This window comes from Sorex fumeus, unplaced genomic scaffold (genome assembly GCF_029834395.1).
Source record: "Sorex fumeus unplaced genomic scaffold, SorFum_2.1 ptg000041l, whole genome shotgun sequence".
NCBI lineage: Eukaryota > Metazoa > Chordata > Mammalia > Eulipotyphla > Soricidae > Sorex > Sorex fumeus.
In genome coordinates this window covers 8,116,084-8,133,399 of record NW_026606098.1, presented here as the reverse complement: position 1 = coordinate 8,133,399, position 17,316 = coordinate 8,116,084, and the positions used below count along the sequence as shown (strand labels likewise).

General features: G+C 62.9%; 3 protein-coding genes across 5 annotated transcripts; 2 read left to right on the top strand and 1 right to left on the bottom strand.

Annotated features, from left to right (window-relative positions):
• The first annotated feature begins 460 nt into the window (after positions 1-460).
• Positions 461-9,012, top strand: HOMER3 (homer scaffold protein 3). 3 transcript variants are annotated; one of them, XM_056119442.1, is made up of 10 exons: positions 461-541; positions 3,161-3,221; positions 3,308-3,464; positions 3,641-3,772; positions 6,652-6,759; positions 7,205-7,326; positions 7,882-8,038; positions 8,165-8,272; positions 8,361-8,447; positions 8,698-9,012. In XM_056119442.1, the coding sequence occupies exons 2-10, from the start codon at positions 3,208-3,210 to the stop codon at positions 8,887-8,889; spliced, it is 1,077 nt and encodes a 358-aa protein (XP_055975417.1). In that variant the 5' UTR covers positions 461-541; positions 3,161-3,207; the 3' UTR covers positions 8,890-9,012. The 3 variants fall into 3 exon arrangements, with proteins under 3 accessions (XP_055975417.1, XP_055975415.1, XP_055975416.1); XM_056119440.1 differs by lacking the exon at positions 461-541 and adding an exon at positions 1,412-1,564; XM_056119441.1 differs by lacking the exon at positions 461-541 and adding an exon at positions 1,597-2,095.
• A 369-nt stretch (positions 9,013-9,381) lies between these two features.
• DDX49 (DEAD-box helicase 49) lies at positions 9,382-13,144 on the bottom strand. The gene is made up of 13 exons (XM_056119468.1): positions 12,989-13,144; positions 12,577-12,700; positions 11,973-12,058; positions 11,762-11,883; positions 11,424-11,611; positions 11,201-11,341; positions 11,020-11,095; positions 10,786-10,862; positions 10,617-10,714; positions 10,112-10,186; positions 9,854-9,942; positions 9,700-9,771; positions 9,382-9,623 (listed from the first exon to the last, which is right to left on the bottom strand). The coding sequence occupies exons 1-13, from the start codon at positions 13,101-13,103 to the stop codon at positions 9,465-9,467; spliced, it is 1,422 nt and encodes a 473-aa protein (XP_055975443.1). The 5' UTR covers positions 13,104-13,144; the 3' UTR covers positions 9,382-9,464.
• A 243-nt stretch (positions 13,145-13,387) lies between these two features.
• COPE (COPI coat complex subunit epsilon) lies at positions 13,388-16,616 on the top strand. Its single transcript, XM_056119464.1, has 10 exons — positions 13,388-13,557; positions 14,008-14,070; positions 14,380-14,480; positions 14,606-14,758; positions 15,150-15,203; positions 15,368-15,449; positions 15,579-15,734; positions 16,115-16,183; positions 16,366-16,440; positions 16,518-16,616. The coding sequence occupies exons 1-10, from the start codon at positions 13,432-13,434 to the stop codon at positions 16,563-16,565; spliced, it is 927 nt and encodes a 308-aa protein (XP_055975439.1). The 5' UTR covers positions 13,388-13,431; the 3' UTR covers positions 16,566-16,616.
• Positions 16,617-17,316: the final 700 nt, after the last annotated feature.

Genomic DNA, 17,316 nt, shown 5'->3' with positions numbered 1-17,316 from the left:
ATAGAGACCCATCCCTGTCTACACCCAAGGATGCCTTGCTGTAGTCCCGTGGTCCCCCTCACCTCTTCCCTCCACCTTTGACCACTGTCCAGCTGAAAGCCTCTGCCTCGGGGGTAGTTGGGGCTGCAACAGCCCCGGACCATGCTGCCTCCCTCCTGCTGTAGCCTCAGGGAGATCTGCCCACCAGGTCTGTCCCTGCCCACCTGGAAGGGCCTCAGAGCCCTGTGGTCAGCCTATGATCTTTTCTCCACGTGGCTTCCAGAAGCTTCGACCTTGCTGGCACCTTTCCAGTTACTTTTTTTTTTTAATGATTTTTTTTTTTTTTTTTTTTTGGTAAAAAGGAAAAGTCACTTCACACAGAACAGACGGTATTTGCTTTGTTCCCGCAGTGCTCGGTGTTCTGTGGCTTCGGGCCTGAGCTCCCAGCCAAGTCCTAGGCTGGGACAGATGTCTAGAGAAATTAGTAGCCTCAGTTTCCCCTGTCATGCTGAGAGGTGTGTGGTGACAGACTAGGGCTCCAGACCACCCAAGTAATGGACAGGTAAGAGATGGGGGCCAAGAGGAAGGAGAGGGAGCTGGAAGGAGAGGAGGGTTCTGATGGTCAAGAGGTATGGCCGGTAGGGCTTTGGGGACCATCAGTGGAGGGCAGTGGCCCCAGGAACGGCTTGGTGCCTGGACCAAGACACCTGAAACCAGTCACGAACATCTTTGAAACTCTGTGATTCCCAGTGATTTCATTGAAAAAAAGAGGTGGGGTTCCGGTTGCCTGGGTCTAGACCCTCCATGCAGGGCCCCGGCTTGTCCCCATGGGAACAGAAATAAAGGCAGGGAAAGGGGAGGGAAAACGAACGAGGGGGTGGGAAATCAGAGGGGAGACTGGAGGGCTGGAATGAGGAGGGGAGCTGCGGTGCACCAGCTCCAGGGAACCCGGGCCTCTACGGCTCAAGGCCAGCCGCAGGAGCAGCGGGGAGCCCCAGGAGTCCAAAGTTTTGTGTTTCTTTGAGGGGGGTTTTGGGGCCACACCCAGTAGTGCTCAGAGCTCACGCTTGGTTCCTGGGGAACTGGGCGATCATACGGGGCTCCGGGGATCCAACCCTGCGGGGCGTGCAAGGCGTTCGCCCAGGGCCCCCAGCACCCCCGGGCTCCACCCGCTCGGTGGGATGGCAGTCAGTCCCCCACTTTCCACCTACGGACCAGTCCTAAGCCTGGGGCAGGGCTGCGACTCGCGCCGGCCGTCGGTTCCGCTCAGCGCCCACCGTTTGCGCGCCGCGGCTGCGTGCCAGCCCCGGCCGCACCCCGCGCCCCCCACCACGGGGCGGAGGGGCTGGTGGGCGGTGGGCGCCGCGGCCGGCAGGGGGCGCTGCGGCCGGCGCGGGGGAGGGGCGGCGGCGGCCGCGATGGGACCGGAGGCGGCGCGGGCGGCGGCGGCGGCGCAGACAAAGGCGCGGGCGGCGCGGAGGGCGCTGGCCCCGGAGCCAGCAGCGGGCGCGGGGCTGCGCGGAGCCGGCGCCGGGGGCCGCACCCCGGGCGCGCGCGGACACTCGCGGGGCGCCGAGCCCTCAGGGTGAGCCCAGCGCGCCGACGGCAGCCGGGCGTGCGCGGGGGACCCCGAAGTTCCAGGGGCCGGAGGGGGAAAGGAGTGGGGTGCCCCGAAGTTCTGGGCGCGGAGGCGGCGGGGAGGGTGCGGCGCGCCGAGCCCCGAAGTTGCAGGATTGGCCGAGGCTGCGCGGGAGCCCAGAAGTTCCGGAGTCCCGGAGGGCGCCACGGGGGCAAGGGGTCCCCGAAGTCCCGCACCCTTCCTTGGAGGAGGTGGCGACGGTGTCCCCGGAGGTCCGGATTTGGGGTCCGGGAGCAGGGCGGCCCCGAAATTCCTTTCCCGGCGCCGGGAAGGTGGCAGGGGAACCCGAAGTTCAGGAGTTGGGGACCGCGCGGAGAATCCCGAAGTTCAGCGTCTGGGGCGGCCGGCGGCCGGCAGGAGGGCGTCCCCGAGCTTCTGCATCCGGAGCCGGGGCTGTTGTGGGGGCTCTCGGGAGCGGCCCCGGCGGCTCGGCCCCCCCAGCCGGAGCCCCGCGCCTCGGAAGCGCATGACGAGCCGGTGAGTAACTTTCCCGGCCGCGCTCCTGCAAGTCCCGGCAGGCGCCTCGGGCTGGAGGGCCGGAGTTCCGGGGACCCCGCGCCCAGGCTCGGGCTCAGACCCCGGGGCTGCGCCGGAGCTGCCCGTCAGGAGGAAGGGGTGGGCACCCCGCACCCCCTGGCCAGCGGCCGCTCCTTTCTCGCTCTGCCTTCTCGCCCCACATTCTTCCTGGTCTTCTTAGATCCCTGATGTGTGTTTGGGGTTCTTTGGTCTGTGGGAGAGAGAGACCGAAGGGCCTCCTGGCCTCCCGGACTGGGGTGGGTGTCAGCAGGATCTGGGTGAGGAGGGCGCCCCCACTACCCTTTTGGCCTCCTTTAGTTTGTTTTTTGGTTGGGGGGGACACACCCAGCGTGCTCAGAGGTCACCCCTGGCAGGGCTTGGGGAACTCTTTGGGGGGTCCTGGGTGCGAGCTAGCCCCTTCCGCCTCACTGTCACCCCAGCCCAACCCCGTATGGTCTTTGCAGGGCGCTGGCAGCTCCCTGGCCTTGACCCCACGAAGGCCTGTGCCCTGAAGTAGACATTGGGGTCTCTCTGTGACTCCCAGGAGGGAGCCTGTGAACCTGCTGTGAGCCCGACAGGCACCTGTTTGTACCCCACTTTATTTTCTCTCCCTCTCTTGATTTGGGGCCACTCCAGGCCCAGTGCTTGGGGGATCCCACAGGGCCAGGGCTTGAACCCGGGGCTCTGACATACAAAGCCTGCACCCCAGCTCTGAGCCAGCTTTCCACCCAGTACCCTACTTTCAGAGGGAGTCGTGGCTCGGGGAGTGAGGAGGGTGTGTGGGAGCTCAGATGCCCCTGGGGGAATGTCTGTGCTTGGACGCCAGGGTCAGCTGACGCCCCTCCTGAGTCATTTTGGGCTTTCTTGCAGGTGTGCGGGTGTGCAGTCTTTTTCCTGGGGTGCCCTGACTCCCTCCCTCCTTTTATAGGGGTGTGTGGATGGCCAAGCTGGTGCCACCCCCACGAGTCTGTGCTTGGTAACGTCCGACGTGTCTGCGCTGGACATTCACGCCCCGGCTCCTTGCAGGACGTAGCGGCAGCCTGGCCTTCCCTCCGCCCGACCCAGCCTGACCAATGTCCACAGCCAGGTGAGTGCCCGGTAACCCGCCTGGGCCTGAGTCCCCTGTGGGGAGCTCTGCCCACTGCTGAGCTCCTGTTCCCCCCCTCCCCGCAGGGAACAGCCCATCTTCAGCACGCGGGCACATGTGTTCCAGATCGACCCGGCCACCAAGCGGAACTGGGTCCCCGCATGCAAGCACCCCGTCACCGTCTCCTACTTCTACGATGCAGCGCGCAGTGTCTACCGCATCATTAGCATCGGAGGCGCCAAGGTGCCGGGGGGGACTGCTGGGGGGCGTGGGGAGGCCTGGGGGGGGCAGTGCTGACCTTTCTGCTCTAGGCACCCTCCTGGAATGACTCAGCACCTCAGCGGTGCTCACATGGAGAGTGCCGGGGACGGGCAGGGTTCTGTGCTCACTGACCAGCCCTCTCTGTTACCCTTTCCCAGGCCATCATCAACAGCACCATCACCCCCAACATGACCTTCACCAAAACCTCGCAGAAGTTTGGGCAGTGGGCGGACAGCCGCGCCAACACAGTCTATGGCCTCGGCTTCGCTTCCGAGCAGCATCTGACACAGGTGGGCTTGGGGGGAGACTAGGGAGCACAGGATCGCACCTGCGTTTCCTGGGGCAGTGTCAGGCCTCCGTCCTCCCAGCTGCCGTGGGGCTGAGGGACCAGAGGAAACCCTCCCTGGAGCCTTCCCCAGGACCCGGTCTGCATGCCGATACTGTCCTGTCCACAGTTGGAAAAGGCCAGGAGGTAGCGTAGGGATGAAGGTGCTTGCATGTGCTAACTCCAGTTTGGTCCCTGGCACCATATATGGTCTCCTGGGTACCACCAGCAGTGAACCCTGAGCACCCTGGAGGTGATACCCCCCAAATCAAAAGAAACAAAGTGTACATTTTTATTTATTTATTTTGCTTTTTGGGTCACACTCAGCCAAGCACAGGGGTTACTCCTGACTCATGCACTCAGGAATTACTCCTAGCGGTGCTCAGGGGACCATGTGGGATGCTGGGAATTGAACCTGGGTTAGCCACGTGCAGGGCAAACGCCCTGCCCGCTGTGCTATTGCTCCAGCCCCTGAAGTTTCTTTGTCCCCTAAGTATTTCACAGGCCACACCTAGCTATGCTCAGGGCTGACTCCTGACTCTGAGTTTACAGATCGCTCCTGGTAGGGCTTGGAGGACCATATGGGGTTCCAGGGATCAAACTCTGTTCAAATGCATGCAAGGCAAGGCCCTACCCATGGTACTATCTCTCCGGGCTCTAGCCCCTAAATATTTTTTTAAAAATTATTTTCTAGGAGGGACAGAGTGATAGTATGTCAGACAGGGCATTTGCCTTGCATGTAGCCAACCCAGGTTTTACCTCATATGGATCTCCGAGCACTGCCAGGAGTAATTCCTAAGTGCAGAGCCAGGAATAACCCCCAAACATCACTTGGTATGGCCCAAGAGTGAACAAACAAAAATTTTTCTACAGCCAGAGAAATAGCACGGAGGTTATGTCATTTGCCTTGCTTGTGCTGACAGTCTCTATCCCCATTCATACACAGCCCCGGAGTGCCACCAGAAGTGGTGCCCACCACCACCACCCCAGCCCCCCTGCCCTGAGCACAGAACCAGAAATAGCATCTGACTATTGCTAAGTGTGGCTGCAAAACAAAAAACTATATTCCAGAGGCTAGGATTAGGCTCAGCGGTGCATGCATGAGACCCAGGGTCGCTACTTCAGGCCCCAAATATATCCAGGGATGTAGAGAAAGTTCAATGTTTTTGTTTTGTTTTGTTTTTGCTTTTTGGGTCAAACCCAGCGATGCACAGGGGTTACTCCTGGTTCAGAACTCAGGAATTACTCCTGGCCGTGCTCAGGGGACCATATGGGATGCTGAGACTCAAACCCGGGTCAGCCACGTGCAAGGCAAACGCCCTACCCGCTGTGCTATCACTCTAGTCCCTAAAGTTCAATGTTTTTGGTGCAGGCTTTGCATGCAGGCAACCTGGCTTTACTCCCTGGCACCTGCATGGTCTCCAGAGCACTGCAGGGAGGAATCTCCAAGCACAGAGCCTGAAGCTCCCAAGGATTGCCAGGTGGGGCCCCAAATCAAAACAGTGATTTCTCAATACAGAAAATTATTTATTTCCTTTTGGGGCCACACCTGGCAGTGCTCAGGGCTTACTTCTGGCGCTGCACTTAGGAATCAACTCTAGGTTGGTCGTGTGCAAGGCAAGCCCCCTTTCCACGTGCTTTCTCTTTGGCCCAGTGCAAGAAATTTATTTTACATTGCAAAGGAAAGCTCAGCAGGCTGGGAACTATCAGGAATGGCTTCTGAGCACAGAGCTGGGAGAAACCCTCCAATACCACCACAGGTGTGGCCCAGAAGAAAAAAGCAAGAACAAAAAGCAAAGCTGGGCCGGAGAGATAGGATGGTAGGTAGGGCGCTTGCCTTACATGTGGCCAACCCGGGTTCGATCCCCAGCATCCCATATGGTCTCCCCAGCACCGCCAGGAGTAATTCCTGAGTGCAGAGCCAGGAGTAACCCCTGTGCATCTCGCCGAGTGTGACCCAAAAAGCCAAAAAAAAAAGGGGGGGTGCTGGAGCGATAGTACAGTGGGTAGGTAGGGCGTTTGTCTTGCACGCAGCTGACCCGGGTTCGAATCCCAGCATCCATTATGATCTCCCAAGCACCGCCAGGAGTAATTCCTGAGTAGTGCATGAGCTAGGAGTAACCCCTGTGCATTGCCGGGTGTGACCCAAAAAGCAAAAAAAAAAAAAGGAAAAAGAAAAGGCAAAGCTGGGCTGGAGAGATAGGATGGCAGGTAAAGCGCTTGCCTTGCACATGGCCGACCCGTGTTCAATCCCTAACCCCTCCTAGGGTCCCCTGAGCACAGAGCCAGGAGTCATTCCTGAGTGCCACCAAGAATGGCCCACCCCACTCCAAACCTCCAAAGTGTTGGAAGAGCGAAGTCCACCCCAGTTACTCAGACACTGAAAAAGCAGATTTTTCTTTTTATTAATTTTGGGCCACGCCAAGGGTGCTCAGGGCTTAGTTCAAGCAGGCTCTAGGGACTATGTGAGGTGTCGGGGATCCAATCTGGGTCAGCTGCATGCAGGGCAAATGCCCTCCTTGCTGTGCTACGGCTCTGGAACTGAGGGGGGTGGCAGCCCCTGTGCTCTGTGGGGAGGGGCTTGTAGAGGCTTCAGTTACTGTGGGGGGGGGGGAGCACACCTCGCTGCTCCTTGTTAAAGGATGCCCTTTAACAAGGACAGGATGGGGGACACGTTTCTGCAGAGACATGATGCTGGGCCCTCTGGGAATACCCACCCCTGCTACCCCGCCTCCTTCCTCATTTCCATAGTCCTTCCAAGGGTGCCTTCCAGAACTCCAGGGCCTGTGCTGGGGTAGAGGGGGTCATGGGGTGACCTGCTGCTCAGTGCGTATTTGCCCTCAGTTTGCTGAGAAATTCCAGGAGGTGAAGGAGGCCGCCAAGCTAGCCCGCGAGAAGTCTCAGGATGGTGGGGAGCTCACGAGTCCCGCCCTGGGGCTCCCGGCCCACCAGGTGAGTGCCTGCAGGCATGTGGATGAAACTGGGGGGCTGGTGTCAGGGTCCTCCGCTCACAGAGGACTCAGGCCTCTGGCGGGGCTCCTAGGGAGGGGACCAGGAGGGCAGAAATGCAGTCTTCCGGGTGGACCCCGCTGACCGGAAATGGCTGAGGAGGAAGTGGGCCCCACTGAAGGGCCAGGCTATAGTGACCCTGGATTGGTCAGTGGGGTTAAAGCATCACAGAGCTCCCTCCTGCGGGCCGCGCCGGGCAGCCAAGTGAGGGGAAAAGGCCCCTGCGCCCTCCGTCCGACCCTCAGCTTTGACTCCACAGTTTCTTTCCTTTTGGTTCTGAACCACACTCGGGGTTGCTCAGGGGCTGCTCCTCAAGTTCGGGCTCCGGGGCTCCTGATCAGCCCTCAAGTCACTCCCTGCGTGACCTCGCTTCTGCCCCCGCCCTTAGGTGCCCCCGAGTCCCTTAGTCAGTGCCAATGGCCCCGGCGACGAGAAGCTGTTCCGCAGCCAGAGCGCAGATGCCCCGGGCCCTGCGGAGCGCGAGCGCCTCAAGAAGATGCTGTCTGAGGGGTGAGGGTCGCGGCGAGGGCCAGCGCCAGGTTGCGGGGGAGGCGCGGGTGGTGGACCGCGACCCCCCTCACTCCTCCGGACTGCCCCCATCTGGGGCCGACCACCACCCAGCATTCCCACTGTGCTCGCGGGGCTGAGCCTGGCCTCCGGACACACCGCCCCCCAGTGGAGGCTGAGGGATCCTGGCTCCGCCCCGCCACGCCCCCACCCGTCTGACCACGCCCTTCCGTATGGCCCCTCCCACCACTAGCCTGTCCTAACCGTATATAGGAGGCCACGCCTCTTTCAGCATGTCACCGCCCATCGGTTTCCCCGCCTAATCAGGCCACGCCCCTTATTGCACCTCAGTCCACCCTTAGACCGACCCCGCCCATGTACTGAGAGACCACGCCCCCTACATATAGCCACCCGTCAGTGCCCCGCCCCCAACCGACCATGCCCAACACCGCCCAGTCCTGGTTAGCCAAGTCCTTCTGGGTACCCTCTCCCCTGCCCCTGCCCGGCACCTCTTCCCCTTGTGGTCACTGATGCCCAGTGGGTGCTTGGGGCCCGCAGCTCGGTGGGCGAGATGCAGTGGGAGGCCGAATTCTTCGCGCTGCAGGACAGCAACAACAAGTTGGCGGGCGCCCTACGAGAGGCCAACGCGGCCGCTGCCCAGTGGAGGCAGCAGCTGGAGGCCCAGCGCGCAGAGGCCGAGCGGCTGCGGCAGCGGGTGAGGGGCCCTTCCCCACCCCCCACCCCAGCTCTCGAACCCGAGTGATGAGCGGCTGGGGAGCCCCTGCCTTGGGACCCTGCCCCTGGCTTTCTGTATCGCTCAGCTGGGCTTCCTCCTCCGCAGGTGGCCGAGCTGGAGGCCCAGGTGCCTGCGGAGCCGCCTGCGAGCGAGAAAGAAGGGCCAGGCCAGTCGCTGGAGCAACTGGAAGTGCTGGTGCAGACCAAGGACCAGGTAAGCGCTGGCGTGTGAGCGCTCCCCACCCCCCATTGACAGGGAGGAGCCTGGACTCCCCAGAACAGACCCGGAAACTCTTCTCTAGGAGATCCAGACGTTGAAGAGCCAAACCGGAGGCTCGCGTGAGACCCCAGACGCCACCGAGCGGGAGGAGATGCAGCAGAAAATGCAGGTGTGCCTCAGTTTCCCCACCTGTGGATGGGGTCGTGGGGGGTGGTGGAGGCTGTCTCCCGCCCTCCGGGTGTTTTCCAGCAGTACCTTGTCACGGCCTACACGTCAGTGTGGGGGTAGGAGCCTGCCCGAGTCGTTCCACTGGCCTGGCTCACACTGGCCTTTCGAGAACCTTCCGTCAGCACCTTCTGTGGCGTTCGGCGGGTCCACCCAGCACGTGTAAGCCCCAACCGCGCCTGTTCTCCCTCCAGGACCTGCAGGCGCGCAGCCTGGAGCTGGAGCACCAGCTGCGGGCCATGGAGCGGCGGCTGGAGGAGACGCGGGCCGAGCGGGAGCGCGCGCGCGCCGAGGTGGGCCGGGCGGCGCAGCTGCTGGACGTGCGGCTCTTCGAGCTCAGCGAGCTGCGGGAGGGCCTGGCCCGCCTGGCCGAGGGCGCCCCGTGACGGGCGGAAGCTGCCCGCGCCTGCACCGCACCCAGGAGGCTGCGGGGGCTGGTTCTGCGCTTGCTTCCAACGTGCAATGTCTAAACCCCGGGGCCCAAGGGGCACCCAGATTACATTTCTAAGAGCGGCTGTGTGTGTGTGTGTGTTTGTGTTTGGGGGTTGCCCTCACCCCTCATCTTGACTGTTTGCGGCGGGCTGAGGCTCAGGAAACTGCACCAAGTGGCATCTGGTCAGGCTCCCCCACGCTCGGCCGTTTATCCCAGTGCAGGGCTTCCAGCGGTGGTGGTGTGGGGACCAAGCACAACACGCTGGTCCCTAGCTCCACCTTTATGGAAACTGAGTCCTGGCTCCTGGCAGCATGTCTGAAGCGCGGCTGGGCTCTCCCAGAGTCAGAGACCACCCACGTACAAACACCTGTGGTTTATTGCGATCCTCCCGGGTGCCGCTATCCCCAAACGGACCCGGGCTGTGTCACCTGCCCGGCTGGCTTGGGGGTGTTGTGGGGGACGCAGGAAGGACACAGTGGTGCCTGCGCACAGCCTCAGGGATCTCAGGGGGGGATGGGGGCTGTGGGGTCAGGGCGGAGCTTGGGTGGGGTCAGGGGCTGGGGCCGAGGGAGGGCGCCCGCGGCCCCCCTTCTTCTGCAGCGTCTTCTCCACCTTCTCCTTGAAGCGCCGATTCTTCTGCTTGATCTTGGCAAGCTCAGCTTTGCGCTTGGCCTCCAGGTCGGGGTCCTGGTGGGGAAGAGCGGCCGCAAGGGCACTGTGCAGAGACGGTCCCCCGACCCCCTCTGGCACCCAGGTCACTCACCTTCCCCTCCAGGATCAGCTGCTTCCGCTTGTTGATCTCCTTCTTCTGGTCAAAGTTGGCCGCCTCCAGTTTCTGGCAGAGAGGGAAGGCAGAGGCCGTGAGGGGAGCCCCGGGATGGAGGGCACCCGCGTGCAGTCCAGCGCCCCCCACTCACAATCTCACACTCGCGCCGCGTCACATTGACCTGAGTGAGGATCTGCAGCACTTCGGCCTCCTCCACCTCCAGCTCCTCCAGCTTCTTTTCTGGGGCAGGGGTGGAGGGGTGTCAAGCCAGGTCACTCAAGGTCACGGGGTCAGGCGGGGGAGGTTTGGGGATGCGTCTGGCTGCAGGGTCAAACCCCCTCCCCACCCACGAGGGGCTGCCTGTGCTGATCCTGAGCCCAGGGGACCTCAGCACCTCCCCCCAACTCACTGATCTGCTCCTCGATGGCATGCACCAAGTGGATGTCATACTGGGTCACCAGCGTGATGGCCTGGCCCTGTCGACCTGCGGGAAGCACACAATGAGGGCAGGTCCTAAGCAGCTGTGCGTCCAGGGACCGGGTGCCCCGCCCCACCACAGGGTCTCCCACTCGGCAGGCAGCCTCAGCTTCCGGCCTCACCAGGTGACTCAGGCTGAGGGTTCCTCAGCTCTGGGGCACCCCTGTCCCACTACACAGGCCCAGAGCAGTAGAGACAGGCAGGGCCAGTCCATCTCAGCGTACCTGTCTGTCCCCACCCAGGAGGGGACAATCCCTAGGGGTTGCCCTCAGTCCCCATCCCCCTGCCAAACCTTATGGTGGCAGGTGCATCCACAGACTCCACACTCCAGGGGCACCATGTCATGCAGCGGGCACCCGACTCCCGTGGAGAAGCTGGGGACACCCCACCTGGCTTTTCAAATGAGGTTCCCGCCCACAGGCCCACCCGCCACTGACCTGCACGGGCCGTGCGGCCAACGCGATGGATATATATCTTGGGGAGCCCGGGGGTGTTGTGGTTGATGACCACCTGCACCGTGGGGATGTCCAGGCCCCTGGAGGAGAGGTTGATCAGTGCCACAGACTATGCAGGGAAACTGAGGTAGGATCTGCCCAGGTTGCTCACCGGGAGGCCACATCAGTGGCGATCAGAATCCGGTAGATGCTGGACTTGAACTTGGCCAGGGCAGCAAAGCGCTCCTTCTGCAGCAGAAAGGCGGCTGGTCAGCCCGGCGGCGAGGGCTCCCATCACCCACTCAGGCCAGGAGGGGTCATTTTGGCAGAGGCTAGGGGGTCACCCAGACAAATGGCAAAGGGGTAGCAGCTCAGAGGGACACTGGGCAGGGCCCCCCGCCCCCACCTGCTTCATCATGGAGTGCAGGGCCACTGTGGGGAAGCCGAACTTCCGGAGCATCATGCACAGGATCTGGCAGGTCCTGGGGGCAGGAGGCAGGGGTGGAAGCAGAGGTCTCAGCCTAAGTCCCTGTGAGCAGCCCCTCCAAAGGGGGCGGCTGGGCCCGTGGGGGAGGAGCCAGACTCACTTGCACGTGCTGGTGAAAATGATGATGGCCCAGTCCTCATGCGCATCCTGGAAGCGCTGGATGAGGTGCACCAGGTACGCGTCCTTGACCCTCTCGGGTACCAGCAGGTAGCGCTGGTCCAGCTGCTCCACTGTGGACACCCTGGGGGATGGCATGGCCAACTGTCCCTTCCGTGGCCCGTTCCCATCCCCACCCCCCGCCCTGGCCCCCAGCCCGCACTCACGGAGCCTGAGCCTCCCAGAAGAAGGGCTGGTTGGTGGCCAGACCTTGCAGTTCCCTGAGTGTGTCGGTGAGCGTGGCGCTGAACAGCAGCGTCTGCCTGCGCGCCGGCACCGCCGCCAGGATGACCTCCAGGTCTGCCGTGAAGTCGGTACAGCCTTGCTCCAGAAGCCGGTCGGCCTCATCCATCACCTAACAGCGCAGTGGGGGGAGGCGGGTGAGTGCGGCCAGCCCACCCCTCCCCTGCCCCCAATTCTGTGCTAGCCTCCCACCCCTCACGCCTTCTTGAGTAGTCTCTGGGCTCATGCCAGCCTAGATGGACCTACAGTCCAGGCTACACACCAGGAACTGGATCTTCTTAATGCTGAAGGTGTTGGAGCTGCGGAGGTGGTCAGCCAGGCGCCCTGGCGTGGCGATGACCACGTGGGGCTTGCGGGACAGCTCCAAGGCCTGTGCCACCATGTCTGCAGGCAAAAGGAGGACAAGTGAGAGACAGGGTGGCGAGGGACCAGTCTGCAGGGTCCCCAGCCCAGGGCCACCGGCACCCCCATACCCATGCCGCCGACGATGATGCAATCTTTCAGGCCCAGAGGCTTCCCCAGGACGCGGAACTGCTCAGCAATCTGATAAGCCAGTTCCCTGTGGAGGCGAGGGGCCGGCTTGGGTCAGACAGGGATTAAGATGGCCCTACTCCCTTCTACACCAATTCTCCTAACTTGCCCTCTCCTGTTCCCAGCCCCCATTTATGGACAAGAGCTGTCATTGTGTGCAGGGGGGCCACTGCCCCCAATCTGGCCTCTCCATTCATGCCACCACACTCATCCTCAGAGCCTGAGCCCCCACCGTCAATTTCCCTCCTGCTCCCAGCTTTCCCCCACTCCCGCTCAAGCCTTTGCCAGACCTTCACTGACGCTTCATCAGACGCCCTTCCCCCACACACCCTCCAAGCAGCCGGTACCGGCCCCTCCTATCCCCACTACCTTTGTTGCGCCAGCCTCCACACCGGGCAACTTCGGAGCGAGATGTGACTGTGACTTTCACAAAAAAAGCAGCTTCTCTCCCCATTTCACACACCCGTCCCTGTGGTTCTGACAGCTGAAGATGTTTGCCCAAGAGAACACAGCAAGAACGGACGGCGTGGGAGGGGGTTGTCTCACCTGGTAGGCGTCAGGACGAGGCAGAAGATGCCATAGGGGTCCTCCGACAGCTTCTGCAAGATGGGCAGGACAAAGGCTGCCGTCTTGCCACTGCCCGTTTTGGCACATCCCAGGCAGTCCCGACCTGGGCACGAAGCAAAACATCGTCGACAGGACGCAGACGCGGTCCGCAATCCCTGCGATCAGCACGGCGAGACCTGCCACATCTAACCGTTCCTCAAGCCCACCCAGTGCTCCCAGATCAAGATTCAGACATTCTGCAGGGACACACGGCGAGTCAGTCGTTCACCATGAATGTCGCCACTGAGAATTGGGCTTGCCCCTACCGCCTCGCAGGGTCGGCTGGGACGAGGAAAGAGAGGAGGAAAGCTGGGGGTGGGTAGCGAAGGCGACGTGTCCTGAGTCCACTCACCCTCCAGAATGGCGGGGATGCAGCCGAGCTGCACGGGCGTGGGCTGCTTCAAACCTAGCTGGTGACACTGTTTCACCAGCCACGATGACAGCCCGAGCTCCTCGAAGCCGGCCATGCTCGCCGCCAGCTGAGGGAAAGGAGGCGTGGAGCCACGCTTCCGGCGCGTGCCGATGACGACACGGAAAGCCTCGCGTTTATTGGGCTTCCTAAGAGGTCCCGCCCACCTCTCGCCGCTTTTCCCTGAATCTCATTGGCTCACTGCATCGTCCAACTACAACTCCCGAGACGGCCTGCGAGACTCACGTGCGTCACCGGTCAGGGCCTCTCATTGGCTCACCGCTACAACCGGAGACCAAGTAAACTACATCTCCCGACATGCCCCGCGGTGGCACCCGCTTCCGTCCTACGTGTCCCTCCGGAAGCAGGAAGCAGACGGCTGCGACATGGCGCCCCCGGCCCCAGGCCCGGCCGCCGGCGGCTCCGGGGATGTGGACGAGCTGTTCGACGTGAAGAACGCCTTCTACATCGGCAGCTACCAGCAGTGCATCAATGAGGCGCAGCGGGTGAAGGTGCGGGTGCCCGGGGGCGGGGCGGGGCGCTCCGGTTTCGGAGACGCCCCCTTCTCGTCGCCTGCTGGACGCCGTAAGCGTTCGGAACGCCCCACCTCGGCGGGCGTTTGTTCCTCTGGAGCCCCCATATGTGGCATTGGCTCAGTGCCCAGTGTCCACAGCCCCTCATTGCATGACCGCCTGCGCGTACCGGGGGCGTGCGATTGGAGGGAGGCGTCCGACGCCTGACAGCGCTCGGCGAGGTGGGAGTGGCCGGGGCAGCGGACTGTCCTGGCCGGCGGAGGCCAGGCGGGAGCCCTTCCCACCCGAGAGACACCACAGGGAGGGCTGGGGGTGGGCGCGGGGCGCAGCGGGGTGGGCTGTTGCTAGGACAGCTTCCCGGTGGAGTTTGGACTCCTTGTGGGGAGACTGCCGCCAGCCGGGTGAGTCTCCCATGCCGCGTCTCCGCAGCCGTCCAGCCCGGAAAGAGACATCGAGCGGGATGTGTTCCTGTACCGCGCCTACCTGGCCCAGGTGAGTCCCGCCCGCCTCCTGGAGGGAGATGTGGGGGGCTGGACCGGGCGCTCCAGCCATCGGCTGGGAGTGCCCCCTCACAGCGGCTGTGACGGGCCACAGTCCACCTTGCTCGGACCTTCAGGGGTAGTCCGAAAGCCCCACGTGAGTGTGTCCGCGTGCAGACACGCACCAGGCTGCGAGACCAGGGAGCAGCTGGAGGGCCTGAATTGTCCCAGCATGTCCCAGGCCCCCAGGGACTAGCCACCCCCACGAGTCATGGGGAGAGTGCCTCTGCGCCTGGCCGCGGGCTGACGCCTTTTCCCCCAGAGGAAGTTCGGCGTCGTCCTGGACGATATCAAGCCCTCGTCCGCCCCAGAGCTGCAGGCCGTGCGCATGTTCGCCCAGTACCTGGCCAACGGGAGCCAGAGGTGAGGGCAACGCCCCGCGGGCGGGCGGAACCCCAGGCCCTAGCCGTGGGAGGGGCGGGCGCAGGGTGCGAGGGGGGGGGCGGTCTGCCTGTTGATCGGGGCCCTGAGCCGCCGTCGCCCTGCAGGGATGCCATCGTGGCCGAGCTGGACCGGGAGATGAGTAAAAGCGTGGACGTGAGCAATAGCACCTTCCTGCTCATGGCTGCCTCCATCTACTTCCACGAGCACAACCCAGACGCAGCCCTCCGCGCTCTGCACCAGGGGGACAGCCTGGAGGGGTGAGGCACTGGGGGGGGGGAGGCAGGGCGGGTGCCCCCTGAAACTCGGATGCCTCGGGGGTTCCGGCAGTGCTCCCTGCACACGCTCCTTCATCTCTTCTGGCGCCCCAGAGCCCCGGTCCAGGACCCCAGCAGGGTGTGGCTGCCAGCCCCGCCCCCCAGCACGGGGTCACGCCTGCTCCTTGGTTCTGGCCAAAAGAAGAAACCCACACGCTTCCCCCGAGGGTCCCCTAGACCTCAGGGCCAGTGATGCTGCTCAGCCCAGGCGGCCCTTCTGTTCTCGGGGTCCCTTGCAAGGCAGAGCTGGGTCTCCTGGGGGCGTGGACTGTCCGGAAACGGGCCCCCAGCCCCCTGCTGGAAGTGACCGCTCTGAATGGCTCATGTCCCCCAGCATGGCCATGACGGTGCAGATCCTGCTGAAGCTGGACCGCCTGGACCTGGCCCGGTGAGCCTGCCCGCCGCCCACACCCCTCTCGGCACCGCTGTCCTGGCCTCAGTTTCCCTCTGGGGCAGGCGCCTGGCTGTTATGAGGATCCGGTGGGTCCCAGGGTGTGGGGACGCGGGTCCCTGAGCAGGGGTGCCCCGCTGAGTCCCCCTGTCCCCACCCAGGAAGGAGTTGAAGAAGATGCAGGACCAGGACGAGGATGCGACACTCACGCAGTTGGCCACTGCCTGGGTGAACCTGGCCATGGTGAGTGCGGGGCGGCGTGTGCCCGGTGCTCAGCAGACCTGTGGTCCAGTTGGCCCCAGGGCGACTGTCCCAAGGCGCCTCCTGGGGTCTGTGCCTCGTAGTGCTGACCTGACAGGCGCTGTCCCGCAGGGTGGTGACAAGCTGCAGGACGCCTACTACATCTTCCAGGAGCTAGCCGACAAGTGCTCGGCCACCCTGCTGCTGCTCACGGGCCAGGCCGCCTGCCACATGGCTCAGGGCCGCTGGGAGGCTGCCGAGGGCGCACTGCAGGAGGCACTGGACAAGGTGACCGCAGCCCCTGTCCATGGGCAGAGGGGGACCCTGGCACCGCCCTCATGTTCTGCCTTCGGAGCTGCTGGCCGTGGACTTGGGCGTCTCCTCACTGGCCCAATGGCAGAGGTTTCACCCCGAGGCCTTCTTGCTGGCCTCCCCAAGACCCAGCTGCGGTGACCCCCAGCTGGAGGGGACGGGGGACTGGCAGGGACGCTCACCCCGGTGTTCTTGCCATTGCCTGGGACCGAGTGGACTCTGAGCAGAGGCTTCGGGGTTGTCCTGGATCCCACCCCTCCTTCAGTCTACGTGGGGGTGCTGGCTCAGGAGCAGAAGGACCACCAGAGGGGCATGGGACAGGGATGGGCACTGACCACGCCCCCTCGTACCTGCAGGACAGCGGCCACCCTGAGACACTTGTCAACCTCATCGTCCTCTCGCAGCACCTGGGCAAGCCCCCTGAGGTGGGTTTCGGGGCCCGGGGGAGCCGTCCTGATGGGTGCCCCTACTCCCTCCCAGATGTGCTCATCAAGTTGGGGTGTCCTGAGTCCGGGCCCACGTTGCGCCCCCTCCCTGAGGCCTCGCACGGATTCGGGGGTGGTCGGGGACCCCAGCCCCACTCAGCACAGCCCATGCCCCCCCACAGGTGACGAGCCGGTACCTGTCCCAGCTGAAGGATGCACACAGGACCCACCCGTTCATCCAGGAGTACCATGCCAAGGTAAGGCAGGCGCCAGGGGAGAGTGCCCTCCCCTCCCCCCTCCCCCCAGCTCACACCACCTCCTCCCTCCCCCGTAGGAGAGCGACTTTGACCGGATGGCACTGCAGTACACGCCCAGCGCCTGAGCCGCACCCCAGCCGCCTTCCTGCCGGGTCCCCCAATAAACACCTCCGCCAAAGTCGTGTCCTGTGTGTCTCTTCCTTCTGCACGTCACAAGCCGACTCCCCAGGCCCCACAAAATGTCTTGAGGCTTCAGCAAACTGCTGTGGCCCGACTTTAACCACCGGGGTATTAAGGACCAGCCCGCGGCATAGCAGTTAGGGCACTCAGCTCCCAGGGCAGAGGCCCACATTCGATCCCCACTGCCGCTACTTCAGGGGTCACACAGCTAATTTTTGCTCTCTGTGGAAGAAAGGTGTAGACGCAGGTTTTGCTCCGTAAACTCCTAAGTTTGCGGTGAGCCTGCATTTGGACGGATATTATTTGGATAAAGTTTTTGGATGCGTTTTGGATGAACACATGGAGAATGAGCATAGTACGGCGCAATTTCCTTCCCAGGGGAAAAACTCTGCAACTTCCCATGAGATTACTTAGGGGTTTGGGGTTTTCACCCCTGCAGGGCTCTGGGGTGCTGAGGATTGAATTCAGTCGGCCACGAGTAAGGCAAGTTTCTTTTCTCTTTTTTTTTCCCCCCTTTTTTCTGCGCAAAGCAAATAACAAACAGATGTGCCAGATGTGCCAGTGTGAAGGCAAACGTGCTACCTCTCTGAAGGCCAACAGCCTTGGAAAGGTTTCCTGTCACACCCCACATGTCTGAGGGTGCCCCTGCCCAGTTTCCGAGGAGGGGGGATTGAAGTAAGAGCTCAGGACCCCCAC

What these genes read in the sequence shown, in the direction of transcription:
- COPE (XM_056119464.1), top strand. Translation starts at nt 13,432, where the DNA reads ATGGCGCCCCCGGCCCCAGGCCCGGCCGCCGGCGGCTCCGGGGATGTG. An exon ending in CTGGCCAACGGGAGCCAGAG is followed by an intron (nt 14,481 to 14,605) that starts GTGAGGGCAACG and finishes GTCGCCCTGCAG; the next exon opens with GGATGCCATCGTGGCCGAGC. An exon ending in GACCGCCTGGACCTGGCCCG is followed by an intron (nt 15,204 to 15,367) that starts GTGAGCCTGCCC and finishes GTCCCCACCCAG; the next exon opens with GAAGGAGTTGAAGAAGATGC.
- DDX49 (XM_056119468.1), bottom strand. Translation starts at nt 13,103, where the DNA reads ATGGCCGGCTTCGAGGAGCTCGGGCTGTCATCGTGGCTGGTGAAACAG. An exon ending in ATTTTCACCAGCACGTGCAA is followed by an intron (nt 11,096 to 11,200) that starts GTGAGTCTGGCT and finishes TCCTGCCCCCAG; the next exon opens with GACCTGCCAGATCCTGTGCA. An exon ending in TGCACTCCATGATGAAGCAG is followed by an intron (nt 10,863 to 11,019) that starts GTGGGGGCGGGG and finishes TTTCTGCTGCAG; the next exon opens with AAGGAGCGCTTTGCTGCCCT.
- HOMER3 (XM_056119442.1), top strand. An exon ending in CCGAGCAGCATCTGACACAG is followed by an intron (nt 3,773 to 6,651) that starts GTGGGCTTGGGG and finishes ATTTGCCCTCAG; the next exon opens with TTTGCTGAGAAATTCCAGGA. An exon ending in AGATGCAGCAGAAAATGCAG is followed by an intron (nt 8,448 to 8,697) that starts GTGTGCCTCAGT and finishes TTCTCCCTCCAG; the next exon opens with GACCTGCAGGCGCGCAGCCT.